We start from the raw sequence: 25,264 nt of genomic DNA, 5'->3' as shown, positions 1-25,264 counted from the left end.
AACAAACAGTGGCACAAATCTGTATTAATGCTTGCAACAGAAACTCATATTTCCTACAGCAAAAAGATATAAATAGTTGACTTAAAACCATTTTTTAGCTACTAGAAATACTTGCGCTCTAATAATTTTGGCCACCACTCTATACATACATTTTGAGTAGTACAAATTGATTTTAGCTTGTTTAGGCTGGTTTTAAGAAGGTCTCTAATTCTGACTACCTGAAAAGTGCCCAAAACTAATCCTCAGGCCAGTCTTAGACCAGTAAATTAGCTTAAGCTAGTTCATAATGTGCTCTCTCTATGCATTTTAACGGCTACAATATATAGGCCTATACATTACAGCAACGTCACACTCACAACACATCCAATTTCTGACACGTGTCCTCTGGAGGCACCGTTTAGCACCGGGAGTCTGGAGATAAACGCAAAGGAGGGGACGGGGAGAAAGTTTGGAAAGGAGTGAGAAGAGGAGGCAGAAACTGAATGAGAGGGACAGAACTTAGCGGTCTTGGAGGAGAGGAGGATACTCAGAGAAAAAAAAGCCTCTGCATCTTGAGCAACTACAGACTGGGACCGCAGCAGCACTTGCCTCTCTCTCTTACGCTTATGGCTTCTGGGTTTCCTCAGTCGTAATCTGCTGGTTGTGTGATAAAGCGCTCGAGCGGAGGTAACGCGTGCTGAACATGACGCGGCTGAAGGAGACCGCGGTCTGCGCGATAGTGCCGCTTCTTCTCTCTCTGTGCACCACAACGACACATGCTGGTAAAGTAGCCTACATTTAAACGTGAAACAATTGTTTTTTTTAACACTGCTTTTTTGTTCTCAATCAAAAATCCTTTCATCCTTTGAAACCACGTATTTATTTCCTATGCACTTGTTACAGATGCGGTTTCTAGCTGCCCTAGTAAATAACCTTTGGTTTAGTTTAAGTTGCTCAGAATGTTTCGTGACGATCTGCGGGCATGTCGCATTTCACTTGCAGTTTTTACCTTAATCATTTTATAACGAGCTTTTATCGATGTGGGGAAGCTTGAGATAAATGTTAAAAAAGGCTAAGTTCAACCGGTTTGAACTTGTTCATTGTGTTTGAGGATGATTGACAGCCACTAAGTTTCCAAATCACTCTCCCTAAGTTTAGACTGTATGTTTATATTTCCCTGATTTATTCGGTACTTTGCATCTGTCTTTAGTATTTAATCATTAGGCTACAGCTTATTTGTAACTATTTCTATAGTTTTCGAATAGTATTTCAAGTTTCTTGCTTCAAATCAAAATTTCTTTTTTTAAACAGAGTTTGGTAGTTTTTGGTAATCGATTTTTTTTTTTGTGATTATCAAAAATATACGTTTAAAAATGTTTGCCATCCCCATCACGACCTGACTTAACCCCACCCTCTTTTCATATGAACAGTTTGTTTGTTGCTCAGTCTCTTCATTTAGCCTATCTGCTCAAACTTTCCAGTAGAAATACATTGCCCCCCCCCACCCCCCGCAACAACCCATTTTGGTTATATTGTAAAGTAAATAACACAAACTTGCTAATTCAAATGATATAGTTCTGTCATTTAACATCCAATTCCTTAAAGTAATTCATTAGTATTCACCTCAGGAGGGTGGTGGTTATGTGTGACAGTGATTTCACCCCCTCGAATAGCTTAAACTGAACACTTCCCATGGTCCTCTGTTTTTCTATTTTACCCATCTTAATGGCTTTCACAACTCTATTGTCTTTAGTATGCTCCATTAGGTTAAAATCATCGATCAGGTTTAGTTACCTGGCTCCCATAGTTGGAGCAGTCAAGGAAGGAAATTCTCCAGTAGACTGTCATGTCATGTTTGAGTGTGCGTGTGACTGCTGTCGGTTTGCTGTGAAACAGTTTAACGTTGGCTTGAGACATAGGTGAATGAGTGCTTACTGACCTACTCCAGTAGATTAAAATTCCTCATGGGCAGTTGGCCAAATCTGCTATTGTACAAATGTAGTATATATGTCAACACCATAAGATGACTGCAAATGTGGGCAGTTTCAATTGAAAACTTGTTTTGATGTCAGCAGTATTAGTGTACCCCACACAGTTCATTTATTATACAACTATAATGTTGGAATTTACTGAATATGAAAAGTATTAAACAAATGCATTACTCATGCTGCTGTTATGGTGTGAAAAGGTCAGTGGCATATTTATAGAGATTATATATAAAGTGCATATAATCACTGCCTTTTTTCTGAGCATTGGGGAAGTGCGAGGTTATTATATTAAACTGAAACTAAAATTAAAATGTATTTTTTTAAAAAAAGTTATAAAACGTGTTATTTGGCAATGCAGCATATCTTTTGTTAATGTATTTTAACGTATTGTACTAAAATAATAACAATTAATAAAAGCTAAAATAAAAATGTATAAAAACTGACATATACTGTAAAAAGAAAAACTAAAATGAACAAAAAACAACAAAATTAATAAAAAATAGCTAAAATGATGATAATTAAAAATATAAATGTAAATTCTGGTTCAAAATATCAATAAGAACTATAATATAATCACAATGATAAATGAAAGCGTGTCTACTGTAAGCAGCCTGTAAACCTCCAAATTATGTTTTAGAATTTTCAAAATGTAATCAAAGAAACATTATTATGTAAGATACATTTATTATTTTTATATCACTAAGCAAAGTGACATTTGATCTTATGACTCCTGGCTCAGACAGTCAGATGCTTTTGATTTCACTGAAGCTCAAGATGCTGGAAAACAAGATCATTAAGTTTCATAAAAGCTTATGCAGTTCATGTAACTTGAGTGCTGGTGCCATTAAGGACAGATAAATTAGTAGATTTTATAATTGCAATGAATTCCTTGTATGTGTTGATCAGGTCAGAGACGTCAGACTTCATTTCAGTATGAAGGGCATCTGCAGAGATGCAGTGGCAGTGCTATTACTCCTGTCTGATGCAGCAGTGGATTCTGATATGACAGAGCAGGATGTGGTTAGTTGAGTCAGCTGTCGGATATTTGCATGATTGCCCTAGAAAGTCTGGCATTAGTTTCATGTGTTTAAACTGCAGGACCTTGTAGCCACAGTGTGTTGTCATGTCTGACATGGAGAACAAAGGCATTTTTTCTTATTGGGATTCTTCTGTCCTGCTTGTTCTCCATATTTATATCCAGTCTATCTGGCCTGTCCACTTCAAAGGCCTTGAGCTCTAAGGCTGTGGGAGGACTATTTCTAATGTTGCATCTTCTCTTCGTGTTTATCATGTGTGTCTGGTCCATGCCTTCCGCTCTGCTGCCCCAGATCCTCACCTTTCACACGGCCTGTTTGGAAAGTCCTGCAGTGGAGCAGCCATGCTTGTTCTCTTTGATCCCACTGAACAAACAAATACATGAAACTGTATGGATGAGAATATTTAAACACAAGACGCCAACGAGGATGGGACATTCTACTCAAAAGAGCCTTTTCTTTCTCTAAACAGTCATGCCTCCCTGCTGCTGAGGAACTTGGGCCATCAGTGCTGCTGTACAAAATTTGTCCTCCATCCAGAAACAATACAAACATCTGGCTCACAGAAGCAGAGCTCCATCCTCATTTCTATGTGGCTATATACTTTTTTTTTTAAGAGGAGTGAAATCCTCATTTACAATATGTTACCCAAGTAAACAACTTTCCATAGTCCCAAAGTCAGTGGGGGTAAAATGGTAAAATTAGTATTTACAGGCTAGCCAACTTAATGCTCATTCTAGAGCAGGGATAGGCAACTCCGGTCCTGGAGGGCCACTATCCTGCAGAGTTTAGCTTCAGCCCTCATAAAAACTCACCTGCCTGTATCTATCTAGCAATCCAGAAAACACTGATTGCCTTGTTCAGGTGTGTTTAATTAGGGTGGGAGCTAAACTCTGCAGGACAGTGGCTCAGTGGTTCATGTAGGTTGTCTACAAACCGGAAGGTTGGTTGTTCAATCCCCGGCTCCACCTGACCAAGTGTCGAGGTGTCCTTGAGCAAGACACCTAACCCCAGCTGCTCCCGATGAGCTGGATGGTGCCTTGAATGGCAGACACTGCAGTCGGTGTGTGAATGTGTGTGTGAATGGGTGAATGTGAGGCAAATTGTAAAGCGCTTCGGATGGCCATGTGGTCTGTTGAAAGCGCTATATAAATGCAGTCCATTTAACATTTTAGTGGCCCTCCAGGACCGAAGTTGCCTATCCCTGTTCTTGAGCGAGGTTGTCCAAACCTGTTCCTGGAGGGCCACTGTCCTGCAAGGTTTAGATCCAATGCCATATAAACACATCTGAATCAGCTAATCAAGGTCTTCAGACTCACTAGAAACTTCCTGGAAAGTGTTGGTGCTAGTTGGAGCTTAACTTTGCAGGACACTGGTCCGACAAGAGCAAGATTGGACACACTTGTTCTAGAGTAAAGTAACCTGCAATTCTTTCTTTGGACAAAGAATAAAACATTTCCACTCATTTAAGTGTCAGTAGCTGTACCCTGTTTGATAAGATTCTGAAATTGTGAAATTTTTTCACCTTTCCATTAGATGAGCAAAGATTGCAATCAAAGCGATTGCCATTGGCCTATCATAGATCAAGTAGATAATCAAAGATTTCTGCACAATTAGTGACTCCAAGGGGAGCGGCAAAAACACTCCAGTCTCCTGTCTTACATGTTTGATGTCTGGTCAAAGATATTACCCCGACCTGAAATCACACCAAAAAGCAATACTGAAAACATCACACAACCAAAGTTTATTAATTTTTTTTACATATGAATTACTTAAAGGGATTGTTCACCCAAAAATGAAAATACTGTCATTAATTACTCACCCTCATGTCATTCCAAACCCAAAGACCTCCATTAATCTTAGGAACAGAAATTAAGCTATTTTTAATGAAATCCGAGAGCTTTCTGTCCCAGCATAGATTGCCCAGAAAGTTAGTAATGAGTGGTTCAACCCTGATTTAAAAAAAGCTACAAGAATACTTTTTGTGTGCAAACAAAAAATAATGACTTTATTCTACAATTTCTTCTCATTCAGTCATTTTCCAACATCATTCACAAGAGTACTACAACGTCACTTTCAAACCACTCCGAATTATGTGTTTGGAAACTTTTCACATTTACAAGGAATTTCAGTTTAGATTTTGCCTATGAAAAGTTGCAAAACAACAACAAATGTCACCTTTTTACAGTTGCTGTACATTATATTAAAGCTCATTGGATGCATAATGTAAAGTTCTGCTAATTTGTATATTGGGGTGGGGGACAGCAGTGTTCAGAGAGATGCAGGTGTTACCTTTGTGAACCCACTTACAGTGAGCCTTGCTGGATGTCTCACAGTGAGCAAATATCATAAAACAAATTTTACAGGGAGAGGAATGTTAGACTGATGTGTAATGATGCTCAGCTCCCTGGCACAATAATGCCGTCCACTCAGCTGTTCCCAGACTCTAAGTACACTGGATAAAGTATCCCACAGTGCTCCACAGGACCCACATACTGCTCCCACTGCCATCAAATTCTCACCACACTAGAGAAATGAACGATTCTGCAACTGAGAAGTAGTTTCTTTATTTTCAGCTGGGAATCTGGTTGCATGTTGAGCGAGATGGGAATGGTATTAAACAATCTTGTTCCGTCCAAACTGTGGGTTTAGTGGAGCATGACTCCTAGAGGGAAAGAGTTCGCTGCTGCGGTGGGGCAGATTCCAGGCTTTTCTAACGGCATCCAGCCACCATTCTGACCGGCTTCCAAACATTATTGATAACATGAAACAGATCCAGATTCAAATCTCAATCACGTTTGTGCTCCAAGCTCTCAACATTTTTGTAGAGCAGTTCGTCCATCTGTTTCATTTAGCGTTAGTCCATTGGGGAGATCTTAGTTGATTACTTCCACGCATATAACCAACATCCTACGCTTTCTTGGAAAAGAATGAACAAATGAAAGAGTTTGTTGAAAGACAAACGAGTTAAAATAGCATCCAACAACACACAAAAGGAACTTTGAGATTTGAACTGCATTTTTTGCTTGTCTAATGTGGAACAAGTTTTAAAGTGTGAGTAACTAGAGATTGGTCATTGCTGAGGGGGCGTAAGCTGGGATAGCGTTTCTGGAGTGTCTTTGGGCGTTTCTGAGCTGCATTGTCCCATCTTTCCTCGCTTCATTGCTTCGGCTGTATATAGGGGTTGGCTGCAGGCCCCTTGAGGTCAGGGGTCACGACCAGTAATTCAATTATATCCAGCCTCAGAAGGGCCTTAAATATTGTATTTTCACAGATTTAGTACTTATATCTATGTGACTCCAGTAGTATGTAAAATTACAGTAGTGTTTCATAGTAAGTTTCATAATAAGTAAATATATCTATTTGTGGTATTATGTTTTAAAAATCCGTGGAGAGAAACTCCAGACCGCTGGAGTCTTTCTCAATGGTGTGGTAAATATTCCTGTGGTCTTGAGTTAGTGTGGGAGGATATACACTGACTGATATACACTAAAGGGAGTTCCCTCAAATTATAGTAAGTTTACAGCTAATCATTTAGCCAAGACTCCTATCCCAAGTGCTCTGCTTTCAGTAAATAAAGAGGCGGGACAATGAGAACTGCAGAGATGGCAGGAACACAAGGTTAATGCTCAAAGGATGTTCATGGCGAGTGCAGACAGCCAGTAAAAACCACAATGAATCATGTTGCAGAATTTAGTACATATTGTGCAAACATGAGATCAGTAACATAATGTTTTAATAGACTTCACCAAAGCACTTCACTGGTTCATTCAGAGTTTAATTGAATGGATTGGAAAAGTAATCATATAATATACTAAAAACAGTATTTGTAGTGTTTGAGTTGGTTCGTGGATTTGTTTTTCTGACCTCTTATGGAAGCCCCCTGTAAAGGGGAAGACAAAGAGGGATGCAATGTAACAAACATGATACCCTTGTGAAAAAGAAGAACACTTTAGTATAAAATAATATTATTAAGTGTGAACTGAATGTAAAGTTTTAGACACATAACTGCATGTTAACTACAGTTTTAAATTTACATTTTGGACTAAATTAAGTGTGATAGTTCACAGAAAAAATACAAATTCTGTCATCATTTACTAACCCTAGTGTTGTTCCAATCCTCTATAAAACTCTTTCTTCTGCTGGACACAAAATAAGATTTTTGAAGGTCCCTATTGACTTAATAATTTCCCCCATTCAATGGAAGTCACTGGGACCAGAATCTGTTTGGTTACTGACATTCTTTAAAGTGCCAAATTATGGACTTTTGAAAATTAGCTTTCATGCAGTGTGTAATACAGCTCTAAGTGAATGAAAACATCCTGCAATGTTTTAAATCTGAAAGTGCAACAAGTATAAAGTTAATGCCTCTCAAAAGAAAGAGTCGACTCTGAATCATTGAGTCACTTTTTAAACGAATCCCAAACGGTCTAATGTTGACGTCAACATGAAACATTAGCATATTGCCCGAATGCCCGCCCATTTGTTGGTCTTTTCGCATTGGTCTGAATGAAAATGCTCATTCATTCTTTGCTGCTTTTGGAGTGGTAAAAATAGCTGTTTCCCGGTAACGCTGTTCACAAAACAGCACTTCGCTCACAAACGCTGCTTTATCAGGCGTTACAGGCATGATGCAATTAAAATTAGACCAATCAGACCAATCACTGCAGATTAACGTCGAGTAAAGGAGGGGTTTGGAAAAATTAATCATTAAACAAATTGTTTGGGAGTCATTGAGCAAGTAAGGTAAAAATAAATGCATATTATAAGACAATGAAAGTGTTTTTTGACCTTGCATGCATGTCAACCTGTTGTTGGGGATTCCCAAAACCAAAATATGAACCTTTTATTACCTATAATATAGGGCACTTTAAAATATCTAATTTTGTGTTCAGCAGAAGAAACTGTTCTTTTAGTCTAAAGTGCTAGATACACACACAGATGTGTTTATGGGGTGAGAAGGTTCACTCATCAAGCATTATAAGTACAGTAATTTGCAACTCACATAAATCTTGAGTTCATTTGAGAGGATGCTGGAAAGCCGCCTCCATTGGATAAGCCCCCCAGATGAAGCATAGGTGACATAGCTACAGGTAAATCTGTGAGTGCAGCACTTGGCGAAGCGTACAGGTGAATAAAACAGACAGGTAGCACAGCCTTGAGTTTCACCGCCTCTGATGAATGTGATTTGTAGACTTGGCTCAGGTTTGGCTCTTGGCGGATATACAGAGCATCAGCATATTGCATCTGGACTAGCTCCGGATATCCAACATGGCGTCCAGCCACCTGCCCCAGGCCCCTTCATGATACTGGGGGAGAAACATTCCAAGGATTTGTTAAAAAGGGTTTATTTTGGGCAGGTTTTTTTTCAGTTCCTAGCCTACTACCTATTCTCTTGTAAACACATTGACTTTGTGACCATTTAAGGTTACTTGTAGGCATAATAGCCTAATTTCCCTGGCAATATTTCAAACATTGGTATTCCTACGTACTGTACTTCACTGAATATTTCAGTTAGTTTGAAATATTATTGGTTTAATGTCATAAATGTTGATGCATCTTTAATTTGCGTTTCCTTAAGTAGAAAAATGACGGTCTGTGTCTGGGATGCTTTGTTTTGAGAGCATTCAAGAACATGTTCACTATGAGCTGGGTATCTTGGGAATGTGCTGAAAGAATTCTCACTCAGAGGAGGCATTTCTCCTCCTGTCCTCAGATCATTAGGCCTCTGTTATAACTGTCCTGTGAATTTCTTTGAGGTCAGAGGGCAGATATTTAACAGCGCACTGATTTACCCATTCCATCTAATCCAATTTCATTCTAAGTATTTGGTAAACAAGTTTCACAGTCACTTTGAGCACAAGGTATTATCTTAACAATTAGTGTGTTGATATGATGTTTCAAATGTGATACTATACATCATCTAAAAGTATTGTAAGCAACATTTTTATAATTGTATTATTTTTATGTGTTCAGTTCTTACTGTATTAAATGAGAAACTACACAGAATCTTAAATTTTGAAGTCCATATGGCACATTGCAGGATTTTAAAATAATACACAAGTACAAAAAGCTAAAATGTGATTATTTTCTTAAACTGATAAAGAAGAAAACGGTGTAGACTTTGTAATGCTTTAAAAAAAGAGTCTATTTTGCTCACCAAGTTTGCATTTGTTTGATAATAAATACAGTAAAAACTGTAATATTGTGAAATATTATTAAAATTTAAAATAACTGTTTTCTATTTTAATATATTTTAAAATGTAATTTATTCCTTTGATGCAAGGCCCAATTTTCAGTATCATTACTCCAGTCTTCAGTGTCACATGATCCTTCAGAAATCAGTCTAATAGGCTGCTTTTCTGCTCAAGAAACATTATTATTATTATCAGTGTTGAAAAAAATGCCTAATATGTTTTTTTGTTGTTGTTGCATTGGTTTCTTTGAGAAAAGAAATCTTACTGACCTCAACCTTTTGAACAGTTGTTTACAGATAGTATTTCAAAGGCATTTTCAGGGGCAGTTCCTTGTTTTGTGGGACTTCACAATCGGCTGGTTTTGGATTAGACAGCAGTCAAAATTATGGTTTTGGTTGAGATGTCGAGTCGAGATGTCTGACATTTGCAAAGCTGAACCCTACTAGAATCCTGTGATAAATGGGCCTTTTCTGAAGCAGATAACATGGCTGCTCAGACATATAAACATCGCTGACTTACTGACCTGGTTCTTCATACACTTATATGTATGTGTACATGTATATTTAAATGAGAGCATAACAATAGTGTACAGGCACCAGCTTTCTCAAGTCGCTGCATTTTTCCAATCATCCATATCCCACTTAGTTACAGCGACATATTTACAGAACTGTCAAATACATTTCACCTTAGACTGATGGACTTAAACCAGTGAACATTAACAGATGTGGAGAGTTGAGTGGTGTGAGACAATGGGCAGTGAGCCGAAAACTTCATTTATTTACAAGGTCTGTGTGATTAAATATATGGCAAAACATATTAACACAACCCTGTCTGAAGTACCGTTAAATGAGTACCCGATGTTTCCATTGTGTTTGAGTCTCGCCCGGATTTTAGCACCCCCCTTTTTACTAGTCTGTCACCATGCTTTGAGTCAGCTCAATATAAAGGCATCTGCTAAACAAATAAATAGACCATAAAATGGAATACTTTTTTTTCAGGCAGGCAGTTGGTTGGCATGGACAATCCTTCCCACATGTTTAAATAACAGAGGAGAGAAAGGAGGGCCATTGAAACAGGAGGGCAATTTAAATTTAGGACCCTTGTTTCAGCTGACACACATGCCAAAGCTTGTAGTTAGTCAAAAAACAACAACATTAGATTAACCTGTGCAGTTATAGATTCATTAAAACATCCACAGCAGTTATTTCTAAATGCTATAAAGTGTTTTCTTACAACTTTCCTGTAAATACGTCTCAAGTGATTGTAAACATTAGATAGTGGAAGTCTTGGAGATGTATATATATATATATATTTAAGAGGCGCTGCCAGTGTCACCTGTCAGGTGTGCGTTTAACTATCTCAGGCTAGACTGTCTGTCATAGCTCTATCCCATAATGACACCCCCCCACCCTCCATAACCAGCTGTGGCCTTGATTTGAACGTGACTGCATCTCGAAGCTTCCAAGTAGATCGACACACTTTGAGTTGACTGCAAATCAGCAAACTAACGGCAGCCAAACTCTCAGCTTGTTGTTCGATCATGCCGTGACCCAAAGGGGATTGGCTTAGTGAATAATACAGCTGCAGGGCCATCAGGCTCTAGCCCTGTGCTTTACATTCCTTGTAGTGTTCCTAACTCCTATCATTTTGATACATGCAACATCGAATAGAATTTCTTTTTGCCAGGCACTATAGTTCTTTAGCCCAATCATACTCTTTTCAATACTTAGTCGTATTGAATGTGCACTTGTATTGTACTTCGGAAAGAAAAAATATACTTGCAGAGAATCGAATATAAATGAAATAAAAGACATTTGAGTGTACTTACAGAGAATATACTTCCATGACTGTGTATGTAAGACAACTGCACTTTGCAATACTGTTATTACAGCTAATCTGGTCGATGTATTACGGGTACTGGAGCTGTCTGAAGACATGGAGGGAGTGTCAGTGGAGGCCGGCCTGTGCACCGAAAGAAAGGACTCATCAGTAACAGACATGGCTTACAGGATAGACAAAAAGATTCAACTCAGTGCTCCAACTAAACAGTTCTTTCCAGGTATGTACTCTTTGAGGTGTACTTTCACAGCCCTGCAAGCATTTGAGGCAACTGGATTTTTCTGAAGCGCATATTCTACAGGTATCATGTTGAATGTGAACAACACTTTTCTGTTTTCTTTATAGATTCTGCTTTCCCTGAGAACTTCTCTCTGATGACCACGGTCAAGGCTAAGAAGAACTCTCAGCTCTTCCTGGTGTCGTTGTATGATGAGCAGGGAGTCCAGCAGCTGGGGCTGGAGCTTGGCCGATCGCCTGTATTCCTCTATGAAGACCACCAAGGCCAGCCAGCTCCAGATCTCTACCCCATTTTTAAGAAAATCAATCTGGCCGATGGGAAGTGAGTTTGTGTCCGAGTTTTGTTATAGATAATATTTGACATTGAAAACCCATTTCACTTCTATAATCTGATGTATTTCATAGCGAAACAGGATTTTTATATTTAGATCAAATGCGATATTGTCTGATAAAGGCCTGAATAGCTTATATAGCGAACAATATATTGGTTATCGGTAAACATTAAGACAATGTGGCCTTGGTGATGTCAGCAGAAGAGGAAAATCGTTCTAAAAAAAGAGAACGCCATAACATTTCAACGCCATTGAATTTTTCACAGTAAGACCAGGAACACACATACTGTATGGTACCACAGCATCACAGTGTCCGTTTATAGAATGCTCTTTCACATTTAAGCCACCCATAATCCACTTCTAATAGCCATGCTCCTAAATCTCACTTTTACCCCTGGGTTAGTGCTGTGATAAAGCTCTGCTGTTGTTGACACTGATAAGCCTTGCTGTGATCCCTTCTTAGATGGCATCGGATAGCCTACAGCGTGGAGGGCAAGTCTGTTACGCTGTACCTGGACTGTAAGAAGGAGCAGACGCTGGAATTGATGCGTGGAGACAGCCCTGTGGTCAGCACGGACGGGGTCGTTGTTTTTGGGACCCGGTTGCTAGATGAGGAGGTATTTGAGGTATGATATGGAATACAAGGAAATGTATCACATGAATAGTTCCAATATATATATATACGTTTACTATAGTTGTGAGGATAGCAAAATTAAGTAAACTGTGACATATTGTACCCAAACATTCTTCATACAGTGTACTACCAGTAAAATTGGTACAAATTTGAGAGGACCAACTTTGACCTGACCATGTTTTGCTTAAGAGTTTTTTCTTTCATTCCTAATGCAAACTTTTTACACCACGGACTGAACAAAATTAAGCATTGCTTGGTAATACATAATATAATGATGTAAACTATTTTGCAAGGTAAGTCATTTGTATTTATACTACGGTGCCATTTAATTCTTGAATCTGATTGGTTGACGAACGTTCTGAGGTGTGCAATTATTTTCTGGGAAACGCATGGTGAACATAGTTCCAGGCAGCTCTTCTGACTGCTTTACAGTTCCATATCACTTTGCATAGTTAAACACTTGCATAGGTCACGAAGTTTGCACAAAAAGGTGTTGTCAGTGCTGCCCTGACGATTTTATCAGTTAGCCTATATAATGTAGCAACTTAAAGGCTACACATGACATATCTATAGGAGACAGCGCTGTTTAGAGAAGCACAGAGGTACGTTAGCCCTTATTCACACAAGCTCTCTCTCTCTCTCTCTCTCTCTTTCTCTGTGTGTCACTCTCTTTCTAATAACTTCATTAATAACTGCATTAGAATGCTTTCATGGCTCAAGTCTCCATTACCAGCTTTAAAATGACGTTTTGGAACCCGCTTCACGTCGTGGGCATATCACCACCTTGGGTGTGCATTATTTTTCTAATAATACAACGGCCCGTCGTCTATTATTCTTTACTTAATTATTTGCATTTTTTTTTTTTTTGGTATTATGAATATCGTTGTGTTGTGGTGATGTGACCCAGACATGTTCTGTAAAGGATTTTTGAGCCCAATAGGCTTTCTTGTGCTTATTAATGCACTCTCTGTGCTGTAGTTTCATATTCCCCAAACCCTTTTCTCTTCAACTTCTTTATATATGCTACAGTATTTGCTCATCGTACTCCCCTGTGACTCGCAAACAAGATATTTCTCTAGAGAGGTGACAGGGAATCTCTGATCAGCTTAATTTGCGTTCATACAGAATTCATATATATTTATGCCTCTGCTTTGCTTTAATGGAATAAGCAGTGGCAGTCTGTTTATTTGATGTTTAATTGAATAGTTTGAAAGAGTGGATCAGAGGCAGTTATCTGGGCTGCTAAAGTTGGGGTCTTGTCTCCACAAAGAGGGAAAAACAGGTGCTGTTCAGGCTTGTTTCCACTTCTAGAGAATGCCACCCTGCTCACCTGGAAATTAGTGCTGTCCGAATGAGCACCCCCCCACACACTTTTTAAGATGACCCTTCACTCTTTATACTTTGTGTCTGTTTTTCTCAGGTATTTAATTAAAAAAAAGAAAAGCTGGTGTTGAAGAGTGTGTATTTCCAAAGCCTTTTAATGAGAATGTTCATTGTGTTTTGATTTGATGTTTTACTCACCCTCATTTCAAACTTGTATGACTTTATTTTTTTTCATACACCATTGTTTTTCATTTTAATGAAAGTGACAAAAGGACTAAAAATGTCTTAAGTCTTGAAGTCGTGCTACAATAGATAAATTGGAGTTGTCATTTAATGAGAAAGAGCTAACAATGTCAGATTTCTTCCAAAACGAAATTTGGTCAATCCTGTTCCCAAATCTTGAATGATTAATTCATGAATCAGATCTCATTCAATCATTGATTCAATCCAGTTGAAGTGGTTAAAAGCTAGTGGTTAACAGTGGAAAAACAGGGTGCATGGATTTAAATTTTACACCAAAAGCTGTCGATTTGGAACTGCTTTTACACAATTTTTATTTGTATATTTTTATGGTGCTTTCGTGTCATAATTCAATGAAAGAATGTCTAGCATGTTATTCAAGTTGAATCTTTCTGCGTACAAGGTTTGGTAAGGCATAAGGGTAAGAAATTGATGACAAAATTGTCATTTTTGGAAGAACTATTCCACTACACTGGCTTCTTGTAAGATCTCTATTATCAGCACTGAAAAGAGCCAAAGGGCATCTTTCCAAAATTGCGGAGTTTTCTGGAGCTCCAATGCTTGATACATTTTGAGTTATTTGGTTTCATTGTGCAGTGTGTTTGGGTTCATATCTGCCTATATGACTATTTTGGGGTTTATACTGTATATCATTCAGATGAAAAAGCTGATAAGTTTGAAAATGCTCTGAAACACCATGACTAATCTCTTGTTTCTTGTTTCTGATGGTTCTGGCTAGATGTAGATTAGAGTGGAAGTCCCATCACTGCTCTTGGCTGTGTCCTCATGCTGAAGTGTGCTGGACTTCTGGCACGAGGAGGGGTCACACTGCAAAGCACCCTCAGGACGTCAACTAACATTCTGGCCAGTGTGGTTTATATATTTTAAACCACTTAAAATACTCAGGGGGAATGCTATTGTCTAATGTGCTTCCACCACAACCCCCCCCCACTGCCGCCCACTGCAATAACTTTACCTCCCCAACTCCACCCATCCAATACCACTGTTTTCCTTTAGCTCTTGTGGCCAAAATCCCACCCAGAGACACACAGTTCCATCCCATTCCATATGTCCCAAAATCCAGCCCAAAACAATGTACCTGTTAACAAATCCTGTTAAGAGCAAGAAACTATCTCGGGTGCTTCCTTCAATATGATTGTGTGGAAAACCTTCAAGATTCTGTCTTTTAAGGCAAAGAGTCATTAGGGTGCTTCCAAATCCCAACGTTTACGTGACATCCTATTCTATAATTTTTTTTATGGCAGCATAGATGTTTTATTCACTGTTTGTAATATCTCTATTTTATCTCTATTCTCTGTTTATGTCTATGAAGAATCACAAAGGTACTGGGTTACTCCGCCGCGGTACCGGTTTGTGTTGAACACAAACAAAGTTACGGACCACAGCTCTGATTGGTTGTTTTCTTACCAGGAGCGGTCTGTAACTGCAAATGGCAATAGGACCACTGGGAGGAGCCAGAGGAACTTGATTTTTTCACAGATTATGTGTCTCCTATTCTACTGTCAGGACATAATGACAGGTTTAACAAATATGTAAAAAAATATATTTTTACAAAAGTTACCTACTGCAGCTTTAATATGTTAACAGATTTGGACTATACTTAGTAAGAAATACATTTATTTTAAATATGTTACCCTGGAGCACAAAAACAGTTATAAGTAGCTCAGTATATACCATATTTTTCGGACTATAAGTCGCACCTAAGTATAAGTCGAATCAGTCCAAAAATACGTCATGACAAGGAAAAAAACATAATATAAGTCGCACTGGACTATAAGTCGCATTGATTTGAACCAAGAACCAAGAGAAAACATTACCGTCTACAGCCGCGAGAGGGCGCTATATGTTTTCAGTGTATACTACAGGAGCACTGAGCAACATAGAGCGCCATCTCGTGGCTGTATGGTAATGTTTTAACCTGGTTCATTTTCTGGACTATAAGTCGCACTTTTTTTCATAGTTTGTCTGGTCCTGCGACTTATAGTCAGGTGCGACTTATTTTTCAAAATTTATTTGACATGAACAGAGAGAAATGAACCAAGAGAAATGAACCAATAGAAAACATTACCATCTACAGCCACGAGAGGGCGCTCTATGCTGCTCAGTGCTCCTGTAGTCTACACCTGAAAACATATAGCGCCCTCTCGCGGCTGTAGACGGTAATGTTTTCTCTTGGTTCTTGGTTCAAATCAATGCGACTTATAGTCCAGTGTGACTTATATATGTTTTTTTTTCCTCATCATGATGTATTTTTGGACTGGTGCGACTTAGACTGGTATAGTCCAAAAAATACGGTAATATGCATTGCTAAAAACTTTGGAAAATTTAAAGACATTTTCTTTTTCAATATCTTGATTTTTTGCACCCTTTTGCACCCTTTTTACCACGTCTTATGTTTCAAAAGAAAAGAAAATAATCCCATCCTTCTTCGTTCTGCTTTTCAGAACAACCGTGATGATGAATGATGACTAATTTCCCTCATTTTTCTTTCTCTCGGGGTCCACTCCTCTGCATCTGTGTCATGGGGTCAGTGTGATCTGGGTGAGGCTGGTACTGGGGGATGTGTAAATGGACCCTAATCTGAGGCCAGTTCCCAGGCCCTGGATTGAGGGGGAATCCAGAGGGTTTATATTCCGGTCCAAATCTCTCAGCGTGGGAGAGCTGCTCGGGAGCCTGGGGACCATGGTCAGGGCTAATGTGCCGTCTATTGCTTCCAGATTCTTACAAATTACTAAAGAGCTGAGGAGTCTTTCTGAACTGGAGAACTGAACTAGAGCACACACACAAAACAAACAGCAGATTATCCACATCTTTAGTTATTTCTAGTGTTTGTTTTTTTTTGTCTGTTGTTTCTTTCTGCTTAGAAGATGCAGATACGATCCATAATATCCAGTTCACGTCTGGTCCCCTGATGCCAAATGGTTGGTCAAAAGCATGCAGAAACAAAACTGTGTTAACGGCTTGTTGAGTCCTTGAGTTGTCGAGCATGAGGCTCTAATTTCATCCAACAGAAAGAGAGAAGAGAACACTTGTGGGATCAGTGCAGTGTAATTAGTTGGCTAGGTATATACTGATATTTATTTTCTTTTTAATATCCAGCATATGTCAGAGTAGTGTGAGAAATGTTGTGGTTTGACTGTAGTCTCCTGCCGAATGTGTTTGTGTGGTATCTTGGGTATTGCCAGTTTTTGACCTCATGTTCTTCATCCCACTCATGTACTGGCAAGACCCCAGCTATGAGTCAAAGATTCTCCATTGGCCTTATGATGAAAGATCTCTTTATTGTGAATATATATAAATGTGCGCTGTGTTAACATCTGAAAATTAGGTTTTTCAAAAAGTCTAAGTAATTTAATGGAATTATGGCTGCCTTTCAGTAGGGGGCGGTCTCTCCTATGGTATTGAATCTTGATTTCAAATAAAGATTCAGTATGGGTTTGAGTGTTTCTTAACACTTATAATGTATTTGTCACATTGCAACAACATGCTTACGGATGTTTGTGTGCTCGTGTGTACAGTAAATCAGCTATTTTACATACATTTTGTTATTTACATATATCTGTTCAGATTTTAGAGATCCATTTTATACCAAGCATCCTATAATATACAATCTTTAATATAATAATTATAAAAATTTTTTTAATCTATCAGAATAAATTTTTGAAGCTACTTTTGCAGCCAGATTGTTATTTTTATTTAAAGGAATTTGTGGATTAAGATTTCATATTTTTATTTGCTTTATAGAGAACAAAGAGAATAAAGAAAAAATAAATAGAGATAGAACTTGATTTTTTTTATATATATTGCATTTACTTCTACTTGCAAAAAATATTTTTATTTTAAAACATGCACGTAATCACTTACTTAATCATGTATTTAATATGTTTAAAAATGACTCCATAGTCACATTCAATTATGAATTACATGAATCACATGAATTATGTAGGCTATTTTCCATTCAAAAAAGCAAAATTTGACAAAAACATTACTGGATATATTCTGTCTTACCTTGCACTCTTTCACCATTCAAACATAAGCATTGTGAATTGAGGAATTGAGGTGAATAGTGAATTGTTGTGGTACTAAACCCTTGTTTAGGGCCTGATTTCAATCTTGGGTGCAACGTACTCAGAGATGTGTAGTTATTTTAAAAACATGCATCCTATGTGCTAGGACTAGCACTACGTAAATTGCTGCCCATTACAATTCCTTAATTTCTTAAGGGGACTGTGGTCATTTACATCTTTTGACTGAAATGGCAGCTCTTTAATAGCAAGAGGATAGCACAGTTAATTTATAAACAACTTATTGAAAATTGTTTAGATGTCTAACAAGTTTGAAAATATTTTTTAAAAATGAAGATTGTTTTTCCTGTAGCATAAACTCTTATTTGCAGTGCGCTTCCAAAATGCTTAATGCGAAATGCAAATAAAATACATTCCACAAGTTTTCCCCCCATTTCATCAGTGTTACACAAGTTGTTTTTCGTCTTAAATGACTTTTCTGCTTCATATCAGCATGTTCTCCTGTTATACGGTGCTAAACCGGGGTTTTATTTCTCTTTGATCACAGGGATTTCACCAGTACAGTGAATATTACCCAATCAATGCGAGAGTTATATGTGTGTTACAGGGCGAGATCCAGCAGCTCTTGCTCGTGGATGATCCTCAGGCTGCCGCTGACTACTGCCAAGATTACATTCCTGATTGTGACAGTCCTTTGCCCTACAGTACCCAGAGTCTGGCTCCTGAAAAGGTTAGTGATTTCTCTGTGAGTTTGGATCCCCATGTACTCAAAAAAGCTTGTTATTTCTGTCTGATTTATTTTACGTCTACAGTATATGACATCTTATTTTTCCACCCAGATTCATTTGTCCATTCAGTTCATCTTGTATTATCCTCATGTTTTAGCTTTTAAGTGTCATGTGCGAACAGAGAAAGAAACGCTTGTTTTCCAAATGAACTTTGAGCAACCAGCCTCGCCATTTTCCAGAAAATTGCAGAACTTTATAAAGACATAGTTTGTTCCAGCTCGGCCAAAAATGTCTTCCATTATTTGGAAGAGCCCTGTCAAAACTTTCTTTGAGTAGCTGAGCTGCCTTGGCTTCTCAATTCCACATTTACATTTATCTGTTTGCACTTTTTACTGTTCTGGCTTCTGGGCTCGGCTCCCAGAGCACTCATCTGAGCCAGCCAATAAACAACACAGGCATGCATAGGAATAAAACTGTTTTTTGCTTAGTTCAGAAGCACCAACACAATGTTAGTTATAGGATTTGAACTATATGTGTGTGTATATATATATATATATATATATATATATATATATATATATATATATATATATATATATATATATATATATATATATATATATATATATATATATATATATATATATATGACAAACATTTTAGTTGTTTAAACTGCAGATGTGCATAAACTATTTCAGTCGTTTTCTTTTTTCTGCTTTTTGACACAATAATAGCTAAATCATTAGACTGCAACAATACAATAAAATATGAATATTTAAATAATAATAAATAATAATAATAATAATATAGGGCTGTTTAGCTCAGTGATAACATAAAAATGTCATTTTCCACTGATGGACTTGTACGAATTAAAGAAAATACACTGGATTTTTTCTGATTAAATAATACAGGATAATATATGTTATATTACATCAAATAAATTATCAAAATTTTGGGGCCAGTAAGATTTTATTTTATAAAGAAATGAATACATTTATTCTGCATGGACACAATAAATAACAGTAAATATATTTATAATGCTGCAAAAGATTTCTATTTCAAATAAGTGTTGTTCTTTTGAATTCTCTGTTCATTTAGGCATCCTGAAAAAAAGCACGCACCATGATTTCCATAGAAAATATTAAGTTTTTTGGACCCACTTTATATTAAGTGGCCTTAACTACTATGTACTTACATTTTAGTTAATAATTTAGTACAATGTACTTATTGTGTACATACATGTTTTTACATTGTACTTATATTTAAAAAAAACTACATGTAATTACATATGTATTTAATTTCTGTAATTACATTTATAATCACACTGTTGACCCATACTTTACACCTTAACCCACCATTAAACTTACCCATACCTCCAACCCTCTCCCTAACCTTACCCCTATCCCACCTCAATAGCAGCAAAGGTGTTTTACAATACAATATGAACACAATAAGTACATTGCACTTATTTTATTATGTAAGTAAATAGTAGTTAAGGCCACCTAATATAAAGTGGGACCAGTTTTTCAACACTGATAACAATAAGAAATATTTCTTGAGCAGTGTATCAGCATATTAGAATGATTTCTAAAGGATCATGAGACACTGAAGATATATTTTGGTAATTGGTAATAATATTTCACATTATTACTGTTTTCATTTTATTTTTAAATAAAAAATTGCAGCCTTGGTTAGTGTAAGAGACTTCTTTAAAAATTATACGTTCCCCAAACCTTTGATTAATAGTGCAACTATACATATTATGAAATGTACGCCTCAGATGATTGGCACAAAAGCACTATGTATTCATTTTAACAAAGATAGCATTTTTCTAATCACATAATTAATTTTCTAATCACACCCCCAAGGAACAAGAACACTTCTTTGCCTTTCAAATAAACAGTTTGGCCCACATTTGTCTTCATACTCTGCAATTTTTTATGTGAGCATGTTTTTTCGATTGTGATGATTTGTGTTTGTTGTGAACATGCACGTGCGGGTGAGTCAGCCCAGTGAGTAATCATGTCAGTGGGTTAGCATTTCTCTGCGGCCTTCTGGGAGGAACGCTTAAGGTCATCGCACATTCATTTCTCCTCACGGCTCCCACGCCCAGCTCTGTGCAAGTGTGCTGAATGTAAATGTCTGCGTATGTCTCTCTCCAAGCTGGCTCAGGGAAAAGTGTCTATCGGCAGCCATTCAGAGGTAGAGCCAGCTGGCTTTCAGTTCTCTCAACAGCTGAGAGAAGAGGGACTAATGGCGAGATTCATCAGCATTGCTCACATTACTGACCTATTACCAGAGCTCACACTGATCCCATTCTATCCTGCCCGACTTGGCATCTCAACACCTCACTTTGGTTCTCACATTATTCATATAATCTCCCCCCGACAGGCCTCATCAAGCCTATTCAGTCAGGGCCTCTCATAATAGCCTGTAAGCAGCTCAACTCCAACCCCTGGAATTGTGGGCTGATAATGTAGTGCATATCTGAATTGAGAACAAGTTAAACTATGACCTAATTTGCAAAGAGAATAATACATTGTCTAGCAGAATCAGTCAGCCACCTTCAATTTCAGATTTAGTTATGGAGAGATGTAGACATGTCGGTATGATTTACAAGTTGTGTTCTCCTACTGTTTTTACCACTGTAACAATTTTAATTCTGTTCATCTGTGCCCGACCTCTGACCCCTTGCCCCATCAATAAAAGGCCAAAGCCATCCATAACCTCAATGACATCATGCAGGGAGACGAGCCTGTGGAACCAAAGAAACGCTCCAAGAAAGACCGCAAAGGCAAAAAGAACAAGAAAAAGAGAGATAAGAAAGGCAAAAAAGATTCTCGGAAGAAGAAAAAGGAGGCCGAAGCTCTTGAAGAAGGTTTCCTTGAGGTGTCCTCTAAGCTGCCGGAGTATTTGGCTCAGGAGTCTCATCGAGGAACTTCACCAGCTGCGACGGAGCAGCCCAAGTCACCAGTACAATCATCTCCGACAACAACGGTCGATCTGATGGACTCCGTACCCGACATGCCCACTCATGAACCTGACACCTATCAGGACGAGCTCGCCAAAGCCACTACAAACCCTGTGGCAGATCTAGAAGACCGGACTGTATTGACAACGGCTGTTTCTGAAACCTCAAAGATGGAGGTGGAGGTAGAGCTTAAAGTTCCCGTGTGGTTGCCCATACTTCCTCATTCCTGACCAATCACTGACTCCCCTCACACTTTTTAACCACCAGTCGTCCATTGTACTAACCAGCCTCTGCCATTCTAATCTCCCCAATAACCGCACCAAAACTCTTCTTCCCAGGCTTTAAAAAAACTCCAATGTCGTCATAGCTTGTAGCTTCAGTGAGATGTGTTGACTCAAAATGCATATGGATTATGGCTCATTGTGACACTTTGATGTGTGACGCAAGTTGAACATGAGACATGATGCATATTTCATTCAGGCTTTGGCATAGAGTTACACTTTTATTCGTTGACTTTGCACGCTTTACAGATTGAAACTGAAAGATGTGCACCAAGACAGAATGAAAAACAGGACACAAATCCATGTTCATGCATCTTTTTGATACATTTACCTCTGACAGCTCTGATAGATGTAGTTTTTGCTGAACGAATCAAGCTTCTGCTGAGGTACAACTCAGATGCCAGTATCACTGTGCCAACCTTCCTTTCATGCTGTTATGGCTGCCACCAGAACATACGGCTTTTTGTGCTGACATCTCCTGTTGTTAATAAAACCACCTACCACACACTCACCAGCTCAGCAGTATTTATGCCTCCAAGCCGGCTTTGTAACCAGAACGTTTCTAACCTGCACCTGTTAATTACGCTAACATTTTAATTCGTCACTGGTGACCTGGAGATCTGAAGCACAGTGAGGCCAGAAACATATTCTATGCAGGTACACAGATGCTGTCGCAAATGCTTTGGCCAGCATACTGCAAGCGCAAGAGTCATGTTTTACATTCGCAAAGAAATTAAGTTTTTGAGGAAAACATTACAGGATTTTTCTCCATGTAGTTGACTTCAATGGCGGCCAACAAGACAAGAAGGGAAGAACAAGACTGGTTTATGCTAATACTCACTATATAGCACCCCCTTGTGGCGACGCTGAGAAGCAGCATATTCTGATACATTTCGCAATTTGCAATCCTGTACTTGTGTAGACTATATTTCAGGCCTTAATGTGTCTAATACTTAGATGGCCAGTGAACCCAAACCAATGTGACTGTGCTCAGTATCTCCATGGTTGCGATTGTCATAGCTGTGCTGCTTCTGACTCTGCTGTGTTGGTGTGCAGGAAGAGAGGCCGATTAAAACACCGGAGGTTGAGGAGTTTAGTGATGAGCTTTTTGGCTCTGAACACAATGAGGTCTTGGTCTCCACAGTGACGGTTGGCCCTAATATCACAGACTATGAGGTATGTGGTTTCTGATTCCAGGCTTTTCCGAACATTGCGAGCATGTTTGAGGTGATCATTTCTGTTGGGTTGTTTTCTGCATTCATAGATCTTGGAGTACGAGTTGAAAAACGACTCAAACAGCTTTGAACAGGAATATGAGGAATATGAGGTTTATGAGGACCGATTTGACCCCGCGCAGAGGGAGAAGCCAGGCACATGGGATGGAGAAGTACAGTTTGTATCTCTTTAATAAATTAACTAAAAAAACAGAGGCAAATATGGATTTTCTCTTTATCCCAGTTAGGGATGCCCAAAGTACTGGTTCTTTGGGACCGAGTTGATACTAAAATAAGACAGAAATGCAGCAATAGGAGTTTTTATACAGTGTCAGATTTATGTCAAAATATGCATACATATGCAAAAGCAGTGTTTACTTAACTGAGAAATAATGGAAGCTAAATGTCATTATTTTAATTAAGTTAGTTAATATTTCTATAAATATTCACCTGTGTGAATACATTTCCACTTTCCACTAGGTGGGTAGGTTGATTATTTAATTATTTGCATTTACTCAAATAATTACTTGAAGATTTGCAAAAAGTAATATATTAAACTGAATAATACTTAAAGATAATAATAAAATAATAATAATTTTGAGAATACCTGTATTCATATTTAACTTTTATTCATTTATTGTTTCTTTTTTCTTTAAATGTTTCACTTTTTAAATAAATGTTCACGTTCCATTAGCGCATCTGTTTTTGGTTTTGATATGGAAATTGGTATCAATAATCACGGAATTACACAGAAATGTTTGAAACTACTTACTGTAACAACTCCAATCTCGACTAGTTGTGACCAAGATCTCATCTGTCAGCTGTTCTTTCTCTTACAGGGCAGGCGATTTGAGAAAGGACAGAAGGGAGAGCCAGCTGTTGTTGAACCAGTGAGTGCTGGAGTGTGAAGTTATACACACACACACACACACACATACACACACACTGTATACACACTGCTTTATGTAGGCTAATGCAATTTAATTCTAATCTTTTTTGTGTTTTATACTAACTAGGGCACATATTTTCAAGGACCTCCTGGCCCACCAGGACCACAAGTAAGTCATAATTATAAGATTGAATGTTTCTGAGAATAAAATTGTATTTCAGATGGTCTTGAAGTGGTGTCTTGCATTTTGTCATTTAAAAACTATTTGTGTGTCTGTTTATTTTGTCCAGGGTCTTCCAGGAATTCCTGGCATCACAGGCCCCCCGGGACCCGGCGGAGATCCAGGTGACATGGTGAGTGTCCTCTTAATCACCTGACCCACATTACCCGACATGATCCTCGAGTCTAGGACACACAGGACACATCCCAGGGATCAGGGGGATGATTAGACTCGTGTGCAGATGGAACAAACGTCACCAATGACTCAGAGCCCCTCGAAGGGACCACTAACCTCAACAGAGACCATAGACATCAGGGGAGCCATGACTCATCTGATAGTTTGACCTAATTTGCGCTGGACAGTGTGTCTGTTCTTGAAGCATGACTCACTCTTTAAACACGATCCCTTAGCAGCATAAGATAGGCTGCAGACTCCCAACTGCAGTAAAGAGCCTGAATTCATCATGTACCTCTGACAGTAGGGATGGAGATAGATTATTCTTTTGTCTGCGCTCAGTTTAGGGCCTCTGGCCGGTTGTGAATCAACTTCGCTGGGGTGTCAGCTTCACAAAAGAGTTGAGTTTTAGTAAAAACATCAGACTAGGCTGAGAAAGCACGTTCACTTGAGATGTAAGCTCTTTTTGGCCTCATATATCTAGAGGTCTTATAACATTGAGTGGAAGGCAAAGGAAAATGTTCTAGCCGCAGGTTTTATCTTTTCTTTTGAAGGTTGAAGTTCTGTGTTGTTGGGAGAGGACTGTTGACTGACAGCTTTGATTGGATGAGCTCTTAAATGTTTTACACTAGGCAAATGAGCACACCAGGCTTTGATACAGGCAACACACACACACACAAAATCATTAGGTGTTAGACTGCATTCAGGAAACAAGCAAATGGATAGGGAATAAATGAAGAACGCTGTTGCTCATGCAATTGTTTTATCAAGTAAGTACTGCTGACACAATTGTGCACACATGCATGTACAGAAATGCTCCATCAGTGAATTGATCTGATTGTCTCTCCTCCCACAAGGGTCCTGAGGGACGTCCAGGGCTGCCTGGCGCTGATGGGATACCGGGTCCTCCAGGCACTTTGCTTATGTTACCCGTAAGA

At 38.4% G+C, this 25,264-nt stretch overlaps 1 protein-coding gene across 1 annotated transcript in view; it reads left to right on the top strand.

Annotated features, from left to right (window-relative positions):
* The first annotated feature begins 430 nt into the window (after positions 1-430).
* Positions 431-25,264, top strand: part of col5a3a (collagen, type V, alpha 3a) — a 50,685-nt gene continuing 25,851 nt past the window's right edge. Inside the window, exons 1-12 of the mRNA XM_026260955.1 lie at positions 431-761; positions 11,090-11,257; positions 11,383-11,596; positions 12,070-12,232; positions 18,457-18,579; positions 21,287-21,730; positions 22,886-23,005; positions 23,094-23,216; positions 23,883-23,933; positions 24,060-24,101; positions 24,223-24,285; positions 25,184-25,258. Of these exons, the coding sequence (XP_026116740.1) occupies positions 683-761; positions 11,090-11,257; positions 11,383-11,596; positions 12,070-12,232; positions 18,457-18,579; positions 21,287-21,730; positions 22,886-23,005; positions 23,094-23,216; positions 23,883-23,933; positions 24,060-24,101; positions 24,223-24,285; positions 25,184-25,258 (1,665 nt within the window). The 5' untranslated portion in view covers positions 431-682. The remainder of the gene's footprint in view (positions 762-11,089; positions 11,258-11,382; positions 11,597-12,069; positions 12,233-18,456; positions 18,580-21,286; positions 21,731-22,885; positions 23,006-23,093; positions 23,217-23,882; positions 23,934-24,059; positions 24,102-24,222; positions 24,286-25,183; positions 25,259-25,264) is intronic.

The sequence above is a fragment of the Carassius auratus genome, unplaced genomic scaffold, assembly GCF_003368295.1.
Source record: "Carassius auratus strain Wakin unplaced genomic scaffold, ASM336829v1 scaf_tig00215723, whole genome shotgun sequence".
Taxonomy (NCBI): domain Eukaryota; kingdom Metazoa; phylum Chordata; class Actinopteri; order Cypriniformes; family Cyprinidae; genus Carassius; species Carassius auratus.
This window is presented reverse-complemented; position numbering and strand designations above follow the sequence as displayed.